At 38.0% G+C, this 18,113-nt stretch overlaps 1 protein-coding gene across 9 annotated transcripts in view; it reads right to left on the bottom strand.

Moving 5' to 3' along the window:
* ANKRD44 (ankyrin repeat domain 44) overlaps positions 1-18,113 on the bottom strand; it is a 354,082-nt gene that overhangs the window by 125,825 nt on the left and 210,144 nt on the right. For 6 of the 9 annotated variants that reach the window (XM_030916285.1, XM_030916289.1, XM_030916284.1 and 3 more), the window contains exons 10-13: positions 14,636-14,750; positions 4,124-4,206; positions 2,886-3,003; positions 542-610 (exon numbers count right to left, since the gene is read on the bottom strand). In XM_030916285.1, coding sequence (XP_030772145.1) covers positions 542-610; positions 2,886-3,003; positions 4,124-4,206; positions 14,636-14,750 — 385 coding nt within the window. The remainder of the gene's footprint in view (positions 1-541; positions 611-2,885; positions 3,004-4,123; positions 4,207-14,635; positions 14,751-18,113) is intronic. The other 3 variants (XM_030916290.1, XM_030916283.1, XM_030916286.1) reach the window with 1 other exon arrangement.

Raw genomic sequence — 18,113 nt, 5'->3', positions numbered from 1 at the left:
TATATATCCATGTACCAGCTAGCATCATGGCATCATTTACTTATATAAAGGACCATTAAGGTAAGAAGAGTTCTATGACCCATTGGTGGTGTGTGTGCACTTAATGTTTTAAACATGTGTACTTAATGTTTTAAACATGGCTGAAAATTCATCCCAAGATAAAATGTTCAATACATATAATAAAATATTCTAGAACTTATGACTAGGACTTATGTATTCCACTCTGCTAGAAACAGAATTTTCCAAACTATATCCATGTAGGAGTTTTGTTTTGTCTTTTAACTGAAAAAAAAAAAAAAAAAAAAAAAAAAAAAAGAGACAATTGGCACATCTAAACAGCAGCTGTGAGTGGAGATGCTTTCTTTGTGGCTTGTTATTTGCTTTGTTGGCAACCTCTATAAGAAAGGACTTCCTTCCGAGGAGGATGGAATCCCCCCAGCTAACTTCCCAGTTTACCATTTCAACATCACTTGATTACCAGATAGACCACTCCTACTTCCTGTTATTTAAGCACTTGAAGCAGAACTCTCTGATTACATACCTCCCACACTTGTCCTTTTTATGGAAATCTGCTCCGCTGCTTTGCAAGAGTTTTATACATTCCACATTACTAGAAAGACAGGGAAAACATCATTAAGACGAAAGATCAATTACTGGCCTATCTTCAGCAAGAGCTATTTTCTGCAGAGTGCAGGACAAGATGAAAAGATAGCTCCCGGTCTAAATTCGGCTAATAAAAACCTGAACATATTAAAGTAATGACATATTGTAAGGATCTAAAGTTCCTATGATTCCTTTTTCAAAGCTAATGAATCAACAGATTAAAGAGCTTGGTGGAACATTTTCAATTCCATGACTAAGAAATTTAATGATTATTACGTGATTAAACCCTCCGGCGATGGTTTCATCATTTATCCTAAAATTATTTTTCAAAACCATCAATAGTTTATGAAACAACCACTTAAACCTATAATAATTTCATGTCACCTTTAAACAATGAGCCAGAGTGGATGGGCGTTACCTTCTATCACAGCAGACTGAATTCACCATGATAACTACTTTCAACCCAGATACTCCTTAATGGAAAATAAAACAACTGTATTTCCCTGTCTTCGTAATTTACGCAAATAAATGTGCAGAACCAAGGCTGAAAATGATGTCATGGAGCACAGTGATCTTCCATAGATTCTTTATCATTTGCAGAAGCAATAAATCGTATTTAGTAGAGAGAAAAGGACCCATCAAAGTGATTTTTCCTATTAAAGGGCATGTAGCTAAATAGTAATTCTAATAGAATTTCAGACATGAATCTGGAATTGTATGTTGTCGCTTTCTGTACAAGTCTGATATTTTCTAAATGTGAGCATAAAAAGAGACAATTGTCCATCATTGTTCTAAACTTAGGATGCTAGAAGTGGCCTGGAATTATTACTATAATTTAAATAAGAAAAATCATCTCAATGATAAACCTGAGTAGGGCTCTCCTCATCCTACACCCACCCTTTATAGCCACCTTCTCAGATAAATAGCTCTTTCAATCATAACATATAAGAACTTTTTAAGATAAGTATGTGTTGGTATAGCACCCCAGCTGATATAAAGCACCTGTCTCTTACTGAATGATGCCAAAGGATCAAAGGCGGTGGCAGATCCAACTTGTGTGGCTCATGAAGCTCATACAATGTGGGGGCTGAGGTGGGGGAAGGGGTCTTTTTAAAAAATAATACAAAATTATGAATATAAATCTAGTTATAAGAATTCAGAAGGGACTCATGTAAATAAGGAGCCCTAAAGTGTCACCATTTATCCACCTCTGATAAATAGGTAATGCCTTTGGTAATAGACAAATGACAAATGGAGAAGCACTGCTGTTCCTTAAGGACCAGGAACCTGATTAAGAACCAACATCTTCGGCCGGGCGCGGTGGCTCAAGCCTGTAATCCCAGCATTTTGGGAGGCCGAGACGGGCGGATCACGAGGTCAGGAGATCGAGACCATCCTGGCTAATACGGTGAAACCCCGTCTCTACTAAAAAATACAAAAAACTAGCCGGGCGACGAGGCGGGCACCTGTAGTCCCAGCTACTCGGGAGGCTGAGACAGGAGAATGGCGTGAACCCGGGAGGCGGAGCTTGCAGTGAGCTGAGAGCCGGCCACTGCACTCCAGCCTGGGAGGCAGAGCAAGACTCCGTCTCAAAAAAAAAAAAAAAAAAAAAAAGAACCAACATCTTCCCCAAACAAGGTCATCCAAGAGATGCCATGTTTAGTCAATGTGTGATCACATATATCAATAACATATTGATCAGAGTTTCAATCTTACCACTGGTATGTGAAAAGAAAGTAGCTGATGAAAAATTCTCTTTACAACTTAAAAAAAAGTAAGGATTGCCTTCTTTTGGGTTTTCTTGACCTATGTTCACATTTAAACATTAAAAGACTAAAAATGATATTTGAAATAATGAAAAAAGTCTATAAATGAACATAAATTAATTTAATCCTTGATTCTTTTGATTATCACCCAAATACCAGCAACAAAAGAGGAAAAACCTAGGAACAAATTTCAAATTATTTTCTTTTGGTATATGGAGTAACAGATATGTATTCTATAGCCTGAAAATCTATAATTTAAAAAAAGAAAAGAAAGAAAAGAGAAAGAAGACAACAACAAAAAAAAACTATTTGTTATTTGAGATGGGCTAATAATTTTTCTTTGGTGAAACAAAATGCACGTGATGTGGGGAAATATAACAGAGATATTTGATCATCGGTAGAAATAATTCTTACTTATTTTACTAAGGAAATTGCCTTTGATTCACAGACAACTTAAGTTAATAAAGATGAATTAGTAATTAAGTCATAAATTAACTAGAATTGCTAACTACTCACCCTCCTGCAGCAGCAGCATGAAGGCATGTTCTTCCAAATTTATCTGGGGTGTCTATTTCAAAGCCTGCAGACAGCACGTGCTCATTACTAAACAAGGATACTATGCTATACTTTTGTCCTAGTTAAACCACAAGAAACATTGCAGAGACAGAAAAATCAGTTAGTAGAAAAACCAGAATGCAAGCAGTTGTAGTCAGAAAGAGGTTGTCATGGAAACGAATGGTAACTGCTCAAGCTTGTCAATTTTATAGGAAGAACCGTGCAGTCAAGAAGGATTTATTTTAACATTCAGCCCTGGGTGAACCACAGCCCCATTTTTTAATCCCAGGACAGAAATTTATGAAACCAATTTGAGATAAGTAGGGCAATCGACAGGCAGATAGAACTCATGGACAAAACATGGAGGCAAAGGAATAATCTTAGCATGCTGGAATAGACATTTTCTGAAGTATATTTCAACCTTTAAGTTGGTTTAAGAGTTCGGAAACATGCTTGCATGCAGGGATTATTTTTTAAATAATGCCAACAGCAGTGAAAGCAGAATCAACCATAGGTAAAGTATTTAAAGGAAAAAAAATGCCTCTGGGATATCTGATGAATTAATTCATAAACAATCTTTGCCTTGCAGACCTCTACCACTTTTGAAAGCCCAGGAATTTCTTAATATATGACAGTTGGCAGAGGTAGTGATAAGAAAGATTAGCAAAGCTCCAAACCAGAAACAATCTCTTGGCTCCAAATAGTCTCATATTTAAAAAATCGAAATTAAACCTAGTTGGAAGAAATCAGCCATAGTGATTTTTCAATGCCCAGGGAGTGGGAAAGTAACATGACGTTTTCTACCACCAGATGTAGGGTATTTAGCCTTTTTCCTTTGTTGAAAAATATTAAATGCTAATCCATCATTTTAAACCTCAAAGACTTTTCCTTCTTCTGTGACGTAACTTTTCTATAAACTCTGGCCATCCCTGCCTCTTTTCACCCTAGAACGCCCAAGCTTTAACTTGAAAAACAGGCAAGACTCTCATTCTGGGGCAGGAATAATGACATTCAAACAGCTTTAACACCAAGGATTGTTGGGAGTTGTCACATGCAATTAGCTGAGGAACACAACTCATCCTGACAAGTCAGGTAATGACATGAAGCACAGGCAGCCACTCACTCTGACCAGACACCTGAAGCCATTGACTCATGTACAGGACACATTAAGCCTCATCTCTGCTAATGGATTTACTTACCTGATGATAACAACTTTCTGCAGCAGTCAGAGTGAGCATTTAGGGCAGCTAAATGTAAAGGGAACATGCTATGGATTCCACACCTGAGGAGTAAGAAAACAGAGGAGCTCACGGCAACAGATCTCAAGATAAGTGCGGAAGGACAATTACCTTTCTAGATTCTCTGATGAAAATTAACAACACCTTGTGTAGGGAGTCTTGGCTGAAATAATTCGGTAATTCTTCCATTCAATAAATAATTATGCAACCAGTTTCTATCTTAAAATAATAAATGCCTGAATCAAAACCATAATTAAAAGCCCATTACCATAGGAATGTATATTTTTTAATTTTTTAATTTTTTTTTTTTGAGACGGAGTCTCGCTCTGTCGCCCGGGCTGGAGTGCAGTGGCCGGATCTCAGCTCACTGCAAGCTCTGCCTCCCAGGTTCCCGCCATTCTCCTGCCTCAGCCTCCCCAGTAGCTGGGACTACAGGCGCCCGCCATCTGGCCCGGCTAGTTTTTCGTATTTTTTAGTAGAGACGGGGTTTCACCGTGTTCGCCAGGATGGTCTCGATCTCCTGACCTCGTGATCCACCTGTCTCGGCCTCCCGAAGTGCTGGGATTACAGGCTTGAGCCACCGCGCCCGGCCAGGAATGTATATTTTTTAAAAAATCTGTTTCACATAAAGCATGACTCTTTAAATTTAGAATTAATTTCCCTCTCATTTTCTTTCAGCTTGGCAATTATATGTCTCATTCTCTCATTCATCTATTCAACACTTTCTAAGCATCATAGACTATGCTAAGGGCTGGAGATAACAATACTGAGCAAAACAAACTCAAGTTTGAAAAGCAACCTGTTTCCTTTCTTTTTTTTTCTTTTACTTTTTTTTTTTTTTTTTTTTTTTTGAGACAGAGTCTCACTCTGTCACCCAGGTTGGAGTGCAGTGGTGCTGATACAATGATAGAGGCAGGGGGCAGAGAAATTCTAGGCAGAAAAGGGCAGGTTCTGAGCAAAACCCCACCCTCAAGCTGAAAAGCCTGAAACTGTGCCCCAAAGTGAGAACTTATATTCCTGTTTTCCCACTCAAATGTTGCCTTTTCCTAAACCACCCATGGCCCTCCTCCACCAAATCCTGTGTCTATAAAAACCCCAGACTCGGCCGGGCGCGGTGGCTCAAGCCTGTAATCCCAGCACTTTGGGAGGCCGAGACGGGTGGATCACGAGGCCAGGAGATCGAGACCATCCTGGCTAACACGTTGAAACCCCGTCTCTACTAAAAAAAAAATACAAAAAACTAGCCAGGCGACGTGGCGGGTGCCTGTAGTTTCAGCTACTCGGGAGGCTGAGGCAGGAGAATGGCGTAAGCCCGGGAGGCGGAGCTTGCAGTGAGCTGAGATCCGGCCACTGCACTCCAGCCTGGGCGACAGAGCCAGACTCCGTCTCAAAAAAACAAAAAACAAAAAACCCCAGACTCAGCTAGTAGACAGGACTATGGCTGAATGTCAGAGAGAAGCAGCTTGATTTCAGAGAGACAGCTTGATGGCATAACTTCAGAGGACAATCTGGCCAGAGACAGCTGGACTTCAGGGGATTATCTACCCATCCCATCCCCTTTTCAGCTCCCCTTCCCACTGAGAGTCACTTTCATTGGCAATAAAATCCCCTGCATTTACCATCCTTCAATTTGTTCGTGAGACCTCATTTTTCCTGGATGCCAAACAAGAACTCAGGAGCCACAAGTGCAGATATAAAAGGCTGTCACACTGGCCCTTTGCCCTCGCTGGGGGAGGGCAGCTGCCTCATGCAAAAAGGCAAAGGACCCACTGAGCTGTTAACACTTAACCCAACTATGGACGGCAGAGTTCAAAGAGCACTGTAACATGCCCTCAGGGGGCTTTGAGAGTTGCAGGCACCCCCGCCTGGATGCCGCTGCAGGGCATGCACAGAGTTCACTCCTGCCAGTGCCAAAGCAGCCAGCTGGTTCCAGCACTCATTCACTCCAGTTTCTACGCTCATTCGCTCACGGATTCCTTCCAGCGAGGAGTTGAGAATGGCAGGCTGAGTAAGCAAGGTACCCCTGTCACAAGTACCACAAAGTGGTCAGGGAAATATCCTGCTTCAGTGTAATCACAGCTCATTACAGTTTTGACCTCCCTGGGCTCAGGTGATCCTCTCACATCAGCCTCCTAAATAGCTCGGACCACCACAGGCGCACCTCACTATACCCACCTAATTTTTTGGTGTATTTTGTAGAGACAGGGTTTTGCCATGTTGTCCAGGCTGGTCTCGAACTCCTGGGCTCAAGCAATCCACCTACCTTAGCCTCCCAAAGTGCTATGATTACAAGCATGAGCCACCACGCTCGGCCCTTGTTTTATGTCTTGATTTGATAAACAAATAGTATTGTTGTATTATGTCCCAAGCACTTTGCTAGGAGTTAATCATGGCTACATTGTTGAGAATAAAGTTTTGGATGAGAATAAAAACTAATGTTTGCCTTTTGCTGATCAAACTTCATCTTCCTAATAAATTTTTATGTTGCACGTTAACCCACATCAAAATACCAGTCACAAAAACACAATTGGGGGTAACAAACATTACTTTGCTTATATTTCATAAACCTAGTAGTATTAAAGAGAGAATCTAGAAAAGGACTTTATAGACCGACCCCCACTAAGACACAGTCCCCAGGATGACCTCTTAAGACACAGGAAGCCTTCTGATGGCAGCACTTTTTGCCTTCGGGATTAAATCCTCCTCCTCTTCCCTACTACATCTTCTTCAACAAGGACCCAAAGCCATGTGCTGAATTGCGGTTCATAACAAACAGCATCACCAGGTGGCTCCTGTGTACTTACAAGCATCTATAATGTTAGTGACCACTTCTCATAACACCTCATTTTAATCAAATAATACATTTCAGCTTTTTAAAACCTTCTACTTAATACAAGCAAGTATGGGACTATATCTGTTTATACCCTGCAGCATTAAATGCCTAAGTCTCCTCTCTGGCACAAAGTGGCCCATTTTCAGACTCCATGCTTCATAAAGAAACACATATGATTTGAATTTGTTAAGCTTTGGGTACATACATTTTATTTACCATCTCAAAAATTATTATGGTGATGTGTGTGTGACTGTGGATATACACATTCACAGACATTTCATGGTATTCAGTGTTTTGCAAAATTCAATTCTGTCAGCAATTAGCCACTGTTTTCTCTTTCCATAATAGCTTCTTCCTATTTAAAGGTGGTTTTGTTCAGTCTTCCCTCTGTTTGTTTTCCTTTCCCTATATGGAGATTCCAGCCCAGTGTGTATAATAGCTGGCATCCATCAAGTGATGCAATTTGCTCGTCTTCTAGGCAGCGTCATGTGGAGAAGAACTGCTTGTAATTGCCTCTCTCATCATTTACCAAAAAAAATTCTGAAATGCAGTTGCATCAGTGATGACCTTGATGCTCTGAAAGGGGAGAGGGAGTTGGGGCATAGGAGAGAAGCTTTTCTACTTATGCTATTATTTATATTGTTCCCTCTTGATTTGAGAGAAACATTCTTCTTTTTTTTTTTTTAATGCATAACATGTTTTAAAACCTCCTTATTAAATGGAAGCTAAAGCTAATGTGATTTTACCTTATCGTTTTATTTGTTTTGGGAATTTAAGGCAAAAATATGTGATTAAATATATCTGGACATTTAGAAGAGGAAAATGGATAGAATATTTTCATTCCTGAAAGAATGTGCCTGGAATCAAGGACTGGATTTCTCAAGATTTCTTTGAGCCTTTCTCATTCTTTAAATGCATACATACAAACACACACACACACACACAAATATGTTCATACACACCCATAAATAAAAATATATATACACATAATATATATACAGTGTAGTTTATAAAGTTCCATATATATCTTTATGTAAAACAATACAAGCAAATGAATTTGAGGAAATAGCATCAAACTCTATAAGAAACCACTTGGGAAAAACAAAAAGTATAAGTGACAGTATAACAGCAACAATCTGATATATTCCATAAATCTCATTATCAATATTTCCAATCAATCTTGCCACTTAAAACCCATCTTTGTATAATTCATCACATTCTACATTCCCTGATTTTTTTTCACTGCTCCTTACAAACCTGAGAAGATGAGAGAGATAGAACCACTCTAATTTAAAAGGTCTAGTAAAAATTATGTTTGATATATATTTTTCACTCCACAGTGAATAAAAAGTTACTATTTCAGTGCAGGATTTGAAAATAGATTCATGTAGACTCAAATACTACTGGCATTTGCACTTGTATATGAAACTATGGTTCAAATAGTAAAACTAAGTTTCAAGCCAAGATTGGAAAGAAAAGAAAAGCAGAATTCAGTGTCCCTGAATCAATTCAGAAATGATTTATGTATTTCAAAATAAAATTACTACTTTATTTTTATAAAATAAGACTGATCATAAAGGAAAGATTATAAAACCTTTAGCAGGAAAATTAGAACTTGGCTGTCTTAGCCAATTAAGAAGCATCACTCTTACTTCATCAGGTATACGTCAAGGAAGATCAAGAATGAAGGTGCCAAATCACACCAAAGTTAACAATGCATAAGTTACATGGAAGAGAAGACCAATTCCAGTTAAATTGCCACATTTATTTGACCAGTCATTAAATTAATGGAACACATTTATATTAGCTAGTTCTAATTTAGCTGTTAGTTGGCATCTCCTACCCACTTATTTCAGAATCAATGAGGTCTGCAGGCCTGTCTTGCAGAGAGCTATTAGAAGTGAAGAAAGAGCCTTCACACGATTAGAATTTGGGGTCTTTGAAGCTTTCCCTTTGGCATCAGGGAGACGTGGCTGCCCTCCCTACATCCAGTCTTTTCTAGAGCCTTCTTCTTTAGGCCATGTGGGTAAAGAACATATGATTAAAGTGACAGAGTCAGAAACTTGGGGTTTGAATCCTCATTTTGCCACTTGCTATCTACTTCATCTTTGGTGAGTGCATAATGGTTCCCTCCTCGGGAAAATAAGATAATTACAGTGACTCTATCATGGAGCAACTGTTAAGGATCCGTTGAGATAATGTTCATGTAATGCTAAAATGGAGCATCAGTCACATGGAAATCCTTTACCACACGTTAGTATGATTGTTGCCCTTGCAATCCATATAAGCTTAACTGGCAATCAGCAGTAGATGAGTTTTGAAGTTGTAATCAGGTTGTACTTCCTTAAAATCAGGTGTATGATTCCTTAAAAGCCAAGAATGAATCATGATCAGTTAACACTTCTGTTATCTTTCTGTGTGTCTAAATTCTTTATAACACTTACCTCACAAGTGTCCCAGCAAAGTGGGATTGTTTTAGCTTTGCTCACTGAGTGGGTAGACAAAAACATTTCCTAAATTTAGAATAGGATGATTTTGATTTTTTACCCAAATGATCAGTCCAACTAAATAAACCAATTTCTTATGAATTTTATCTATGCAATTCCAAGTATTTATTATGCACCCTTAAGTGACAGCCATGAGACCTGGTCCTTGTTATTTGCAATGAACAGATGTTTTCAGTGGTTCCTTTTGAATCAAGTTTAAACACTCTGAAGTGGCTCGAGAGGCCCCTTCTCTATCTGGCTGTTGTCTAATCTGCATATTCTAGAATCTCAATAAACTTGCTTCCATTCCTCTAAGTGCCAGGCTCTGTCCTGCCCCCAGGCCTCTGCACATACCAGTCCCTCTACCTGAAACTCTCTTATCTTTCTCTCCTGCTTCTCCCATTATTTCTCCAATTAATCAGTGCATCTCTGAAGCACTGGAAATATCTTTGGGATCTCAAGAGTTCTCGGTGAGAATCTTTAACCTGTCTTTTCCTTTTCATGATAATCTAAAACAACTGGCATAAAAGCATTTTTTTGGCTCATCAGAGTGGCCCTTTATTACCACATACCTCTGCCTAATTTCAGTGCCCGTGTTTGTACTGAGGATCACACTGGTGTTAGTGTAGTACTGGCATGGGCCAGTGAGAAAAGAATAAAGATGGGCTCAATAGACAAGTGACAGGACTGAACCTAGGGAAGGCCAACGATAATGCAGTACCTGAGCCTTCCATATAAACAAAATTTGGCAGTAGTTTGAATAAGGGGTTCTGTGCTGCATGCCAAGTCCACTGTTCCACCACGTTAAGCCACTGCAAAACCTCCATTCTTGAAGTGTACACTGAACTCTAAAGAGCCTGCACCTCAGCCACCAGGACCATAATCACAAATGGTGATTTCACTTTGGCAAAATGTGAACTATCACATCATCTGTTATGTAGGGGCACCAAGCCATGTGCTCAGGAACTGAGGGTCCAGATCCAGTAGACCGAAGATGAGTCCCATTTCTACCCCTTACTGGCTCTGTGATCTTGAGCAGGTAACTGAACCTCTCTCTGCCTCATTTACACATTCCCATTTAAGATGGGAATAATCATAGCACTTACTCCATGAGGTTATGGTGAAAGTTAAATGTAACCCTTCAGAGCAGTGCCCAGAGGGAAGCACTCATAATGTTTGCTACTACTAAATTGTACAGTTAACATGAATGGTGTTGGTTTCTGTTTGCATGTATTTTGTAATTTTTAAATATATTAATTTGTTAGTGTCAAAAGCCTAAGGAGTTTATCTAGTTTACGTTTATACATATTTATGTATCATTATAATAAAAACAAGTATATACTGAGGATCTAAAAGACTCTTGTTACTATGAGCTAACTGCTAGTCATCCTTCAGTCCTGGTTAACCTTTACATCTTGCTTCTCTAGTCTTGCGAGACTGGGTTCCACATCTTAGATATGTTTTCACACACCCCAGTGGCACCCAGCAATTGCTCTGGCATTACACTTAGCGTGCATGATTGTATTGTTTGTTTAAATCTTGCTCCCAGGGGATTATAAATTCCTCAAGGGCAGGGACCTCTATAATCCCAGAACCTGGCATCGTAGGTACCACTTAGGCCCTCAACCAATATTTAGTGAATGAATGAATGTCAGAGCCAGCTATCTATAAACTATAATATCCCTAATTCTGTTGCAGTTGAGGCAGAAAAAGAATGCATAATTGGTAAGCAAATGGCAAATTAAAATTCTGGAGACAATCCCCAAACTAACAAAATTAAAGAAGATAAACCAAAGGGCTTTGACACTATGTAAAGTTGCATGAGCACTGAGTCAAACCACAGGAAGTGACTCTGACTTAAAGTTCAGAGAAGCAAAAAGAATAACAAAGAACATTCTAGTCAAGGGCTGACATTTACTTTAGATTCAAACAAATTCATAAGAAAGTAATAATGATAAAACTTGTCATATAGAGTTAATTTAAATACGTTTGGTTATATTGCTTATGAATGAAGATGGGTTCTTTTCACAAATGCTATTTGTTTTTTCACTTATTTATGAAAGGCCTATTTTTCTCCTCTTTAATAATTCTATAAGGAACCCAGAGAACAGTGATTTTCTGAGAGGCTTTTGGCAAATTTAATCTTCTCCAATTACTCTTCCCTTCATTTTGATATTTTGCCCTAGGGTGGTTTCCATTCTCCCCCACACACAAACACACAAAGGCACTTACACACACACATACAATCACTGCCCTAAGGAACCATTGTCACTGAAGGTAGCATGTCGCATCCCCAGATTCGTTGTGACAAAGAAAGCAGACATGGCTCTTTGAGGCTTAGACAATGTTTCCCTTATCTGTGTCCCTAGGACATAGCAGAGACAATGGAAGAAAAGGCTACTTGAACAACAATGCTATTTTTAAGGCATTTTTGCTACATGGTCTGTGTTTCCATAAATTGAAAGCAAAATAATTACAAGGAAATAAACTTTAATCATATTGAATTAAATGGTTTTTAGGGAAAAATTTAAAGTAACTATTGGGTCCAGCTTATTTTTATTCCTAAAATGGATTCAAGTCTAGAAGAAAATCAGATATTCATAATTGTTTGACTAAAATTTCCCAAGTAACCCAAAGCTGAAAAAAATACCACTGAAAATATTAACACATTACAGGTAAAATCAGTTGGTGCCTAAATTTTTTTTCTGCTTATTTAACACTGAGCATTTATTGCAATCTCTAGCTTTGGACATCCACAATCTGGTTGGGAACTCCAGAACCTGGTAAGAGCATCCTGAATCTTAGTGTAGAGCTCTTTCCACAAAACTGAGAGGCTTATTTTAACTTACAACATCCCAATTAAAAAGTTCTTTTGGCTCACAGCAGATTCCCCTCTCTTCTGTAAAAAGACATCCCACTGCTAACACTATTTGTCAGCATTCTCCTCTTCTGTCATCCCTCAGCCTCATGTTTAGCCCAAGACCTCATCTTTTCTTTCCTGGACATTTGCAAGAGGCTGCCAAGCGTTTCTAGCCTGGACTGCCTCCAATATGTCTGGACCGCCTCCAGTATGTCTGGACTGCTATCAGAGTGATCTTTCTTACACACAAATGGGATCATTAGACACAACCTGTTCTACACCCACTTATAATTCTTTAACAGCTTCCGAATGACTCAGAATGGAATCTAATTCCTTAGCAGGACTTACAAAGTCCTTTGAGATGTGGCTCTTCCAGCCTTTCCACTTCATTTCTTTCCACTCCACCCACCAAACATCCAATGACCCAGCTTTAGAAATGTGCTTTTAACACGTTCACATGTTTATGTCTTTATAACGACTGTTCCCTCTTCTTGGGATATTCTTCCTTGCTGCCATTTCTCTTTCTACCCCATAATTCTGTCCATCTAGCAAACTCCTACATATCCTTCCTTTTGTTACAACGTTGTCTCTTCTGGGGGATCCAGAAAATTAGTGTCTCTCTCTCTCACTCTGTTCCCACAGCCTGGGCCAAACATCCATCTTAACAAACTTCACAATACACAATCATTTGTGTTTGTTCTTATCTCTACTACTAGACTGGGAGGTGTTTGGAACCCAGTTCAACTTAATATTGGACTGATGAAGATAAATCATTATATCCTACCAATCTATCAGAGTACTTCACAAAATTCATTTTAAGTCCAGGATACCTGGCCCTCTGTGAATCTGATTTCATGATCCCACTACATTTTCCCCAGACCATTTCAATTTTAGCTCATTCTCATATAAGACTTTCAACTGTGTTGCACAAAATTGACAAATAAAACAAAATTCCTAAGACACACTGCCCTCATATGGTTTTTCTTCTAAAAATTCAGTTATGGTTACACACAGTCTCTGTGATCGAGGCTAAACTCTTTATTCAGGGATTGAAGGCCCTCTTTAATTTAGTTCTACTACCTATTATTAAATAATAAAATAATAGTTAACATATATTGATAGCTGACTACGTGCCAGGCACTGTTCAAAGAGCTTTTAACATGGGTTATCTTTTTAATAACCTTAGCAGATGTATTTATAGAACTCATATAGATCTTACCAGATACCAAAGAGCTTTACTAGTAATTAAGTCATTTAATCTTCATAACAAACCTACAGATAAGTACTAGTATTACTACAATTTTTCCAATGAGGCAAGGGGCTTAAAGTCACACTGCTCACAAGGGAAGCAGCTTGGATTGGCGTCAAGGGAGCACCCACCAAAGCCTGCACTCCCAACCACCCTGGGTCCTGCCCCTGGGTGGCGTATAGCATCACCATATTCTCTACTCTGTCAGGCCAAGTTCTTCCCTGATGTGGAGTCTTTGCCTCTTTTGTTTCCACTTTCCTCCCTGCTTGGGATGGCTGCCACCCTTAGCTGTACTCAGATAATTCTCAGCCCCTAAAGCCTAGCTAAAATTCATCTTCTCTTTGAAGCCTTTTCAGAAAACACTGGCCACCTTTGAGTTCTCTCCTCCCTGTCTATATTCTGTGACACAGATTGTCTACACCAAACATTTGCCACTTAAGTCTGTTTCATTTAGAACTTTATGATATATGATCTTGCATGGTTCTTTGACTTAAGTGGGTCTTGGGCCCTGAACAAAATTATGAGCTCCTTGAAGCTAGGTAACGTACATCTTCTGAAATCTCCCATAGCACCCAGCATAGACGCTTTATGTATTTTTGTGGAATTGAAGTTCAAAATGAAGTCAGGTTCCCCCTTCCCTATATAGCAGATTGACTCAATTGTACTCTATTAACATAAAAGCTGAGTAAGCACTCTGAATAAATTTTGAATTGGCTCAGTTATGTTTTACTTTTCCTGTTTAATATTAAGCACTGGGAAGGACAGAAGAATATTAGAAAGAAAAGTTGGGAATAAAGTTCAAGTTTCCTTAATCAAAACCACTGAAATAGACCTCATTTGGGTGAAGCTAAAAAATAAAATTGGTTCTTCTTTGCCTCTGTCATTAAAAGGCACTTAATTTATTTAAAATGTAATTTGTATTTAGTATAATGGTACAGATCCACCTTAACCTGGATAAATGGGAACTATCTACTGCATGGAAGAATCTTTTCGGCAGTATTCCCACTTGAGGCAATTATTCCACCGTATTTTTGCGGTAACCTACTTGGCTGTGTCAGCTCCGCTGGTTATTAAGGTGTTAATCAAAAGCTCATGACCGTATCTTGCAGCCACATGGAGAGGAGTGTTGCCATCCTTATCCACACAGTCAATTTCACCTCCTGAAAAAGATATTTTAATACAGGATAACGCAAGGATTCAGGTTGATTCAGGTGCTATGTTCTCAGTTAGTCTCTCGTATCAACCAAATGTTGATATCTTTCCTATTCCGGTTGTGCATCTTTGCTCTGAAGTACAAGAATGCTTTTTTTTTTTTTTTTTTTTTTTTTGAGACGGAGTCTTGCTCTAAGTACAAGAATGCTTTTAAAGGGGACAAGTCACCCTCTGAAGCAGCAGTAGTAGTAGTAGATCTGTGTAGACAGAAGTCTATTAGAAATGCTTTTGAGGCTGGGCTTGGTGGCTCACACCTGTAATCCCAGCACTTTGGGAGGCTGAGGTGGGTGGATCACGAGGTCAGAAGTTTCAGACCAGCCTGACCAACATGGTGAAACCCTGTCTCTACCAAAAATACAAAAATTAGCTGGGTGTGGTGGTGCATGCCTGGAATTTCAGCTACTCAGGAGGCTGAGGCAGCAGAATCCCTTGGGCCCGGGAGGCGGAGGTTGCAGTGAGCCAAGATTGCGCCACTGCACTCCAGCCTGGGTGACAGAGTGAGACTCCGTCTCAAAAAAAACAAAAAAAAGAAAAAGAAAAAGAAATGCTTTTGAGAAATCTTTCCATATTGTCTTAGTTAAGGATCCAAATCTCACAACTAATACCTGCTCTGAATGAACAATGTATTCAAATCCCATAAAGTGTAATTCTGAAGACATGTTTAATTTTAATTGTCCCTCCTGAATTAAAGACCTATGTAAACCTCTTGCTAAAACATAAGAACCAAAGGGGATGGAGAGTTCAGGAAATGATTTCATGTAATTTGATGATCTAGCTTATATTTTAATATTATGACTAAAATGAGTAAAAGCATAGACAATAAACTGAAAATGCCTATATTTATAAAAACTATGACAATAATCATCCATACTTCTTTTAATAATATTGTCATTATGTTTTATTTTGCCTTCTCTTCCCCCAGTTTTTATTTCACTAAATTTCTTTTTTTCCTCTCCCTTTTGTGTGTGTGTGTATATGTACAATGGTCTATTCATCATTCATTTATCTGAGGAACCATTTAAAAAGTTAGATATCATAACATTTTACCACTAAGTATGTTTTTCCTAAGAACGAAGACATTTTTCCACATAACCACAATTCCATCATTTTACCCAAGAAATTTAACATTCACAAAATAATTTTATGTAATATTAGTGCATATTCCAATTTCTCAGACTGTCCCCAAAATGTGCTTTATAACAGTTATCTTGTTTTAATCCAGGATCCAATAAAATACCCTGATAGCACTCGGTTGTCACATCTCTTTGTTTCCGTTAATCCAAGACAATCCTCCTGGCTTTTTTTTTTTTTTTTTTAAGTTTCTCATGTCATTGATATTATTGGAGGCCAAACCACGAGTTGTGTCAGATGCTCTGCATTCTGGAGTTGTCTTTTGGTTTTTTCATTGTTAGATTCAGGCTAAACATTTTGGGAATAATGCCCAGAGCAGATGCGTGCTTCCCACTGCATTTTCTTAGCACACACACAGTTACTCCATTACCAGGCGATGCAAAGTTTGACTACTTGCAATGGGTACCAACTTTCAGTTTGGGAAAAGAAAGAGTTCTGAAAATGGATGGCGGTGATGGTTGTACAACAGCGGGAATGCACTGGATACCACTGAACTGTACACTTAAAAATGGTTAAAATGGTAAATTTTATGTCATATATATTTTACCACAATAAAAAAAAAGGCTTGATTTTTTTTTTATTGGTTAAGGTGGTGTCTGCCAGTACATTTACTGCAAAAATGTCTTTCCCCTTTGTAATTAACCAGCAATCTTTGGGGTGATACTCTGAGACTGTGTAGATATCTGATTTCCCAACAGACTTTTCCACAATAATTTTTAACATATGTAGGGAGTACTTTGTTCAAAATTCATCTGCATTTTTTACTGTGTGCTTATATTATCAATATAAATTAGGTTCATTTGATTCTGTTTGCTTTCAAATTTTTTTACTGGGTTTTATTTTATTTTAATAATAAAATATTATTACATATTTTAATAATATGTAAAATATTTACATTTCAAAAGTCAAAATATTTTTGAAAAGGCTTACTCATTCTTATCCCTTCCTCTTCATCCTCATACACATCCTATAGTAATCATTTTCATTAGTTTTAGTTTATGCTTCTGTGCTTCTCTTTGCAAAAAAAAAAAAAAAAGAATTTCCCCCCTACTTAACAGTATATCCTATAACTCACTTCTAAAGATGACTTCTTGGAGATCTTCCTGATTTTTGTACAGTTTTATTGTTTTCCATTGCACAGTCGTATTAGTTTAGTACATTCATCTCCTATGGATAAGCATTTAGGTTGTAAATAACATTTTGCTATTATCTGGAATGCTGCAGTGAATAATCTCATACGTATGTTGCTTCATATTTGTTAGATGTATCTTCAAGGTAAAGTTTCAGAAGGGAGATATCTAGGTCAAAGGGAAAATTAATATGTGGTTTTGTTAGATTTTTGCCAGATTTCTCTCTGTAGGCACTGTGCAATTTTGCACTCTAACCAGCACAGTATGAGAGGCACTTTTCCTTATAGCCTTGTCAAGCTTTTGAATATCTGCTGTCTAATGGGTGAGAGCTGGAATCTCTCTGCAGCTTTCATTTGCATTTCTCTTATTATGAGGGAAGTTCTCTTATATGAGGGAAGTTGAACATCTTTTCATAATTATAGAAGGACCATTTGTTTATCTTTTTCTGTAAACTATTTTTCATGACTTTTGCTCATTTTTCTAAGTTTGTGTGTATGTCCATAAACATACACACAATACTGATATCTAAACCATATACACACATCCATATATGCTAGGATAAGTAATATAAAACCCTGTGAAACAGAAATATATGAATGGCTTCAATCAATCTAGAAAGAGGTGATACATTTGTTTTAAGTACCTTATTTCTGATTGAGAAAGTATTTTCTTATTGTAGAAAATTTAGAAGATGCAGTAAAATAGAAATATAAAGAGGAAAACAGAAGTCATCTATAAATTCACTGATTATCCAAGATAGTCAGTACTAGTATTTTGGAATATTTCCTTCCAGTTGTGTGTACGTGCGCATGTGTGTGTAGAATTTTCCCATGGTTGAGTTCCTGGTGTAGAAAGAGTTTTTTAATTCTATGTTCTCCTTTAATGTTACATTACAAGCTTTTCCATGTCATTAATTTTTTTCATTAATATAATTGTAAATGACTACATAATATCAGTATCTAGAGAACTTACTTAGCAAGTCCCCAATTAATAGGCATTGAGGCCATACCCAAATTTTTGCTATTAAGAAAAACACAAGAATGAACATAT

The sequence above is a fragment of the Rhinopithecus roxellana genome, chromosome 14 (assembly GCF_007565055.1).
Source record: "Rhinopithecus roxellana isolate Shanxi Qingling chromosome 14, ASM756505v1, whole genome shotgun sequence".
NCBI classification, from domain to species: domain Eukaryota; kingdom Metazoa; phylum Chordata; class Mammalia; order Primates; family Cercopithecidae; genus Rhinopithecus; species Rhinopithecus roxellana.
This window is presented reverse-complemented; position numbering and strand designations above follow the sequence as displayed.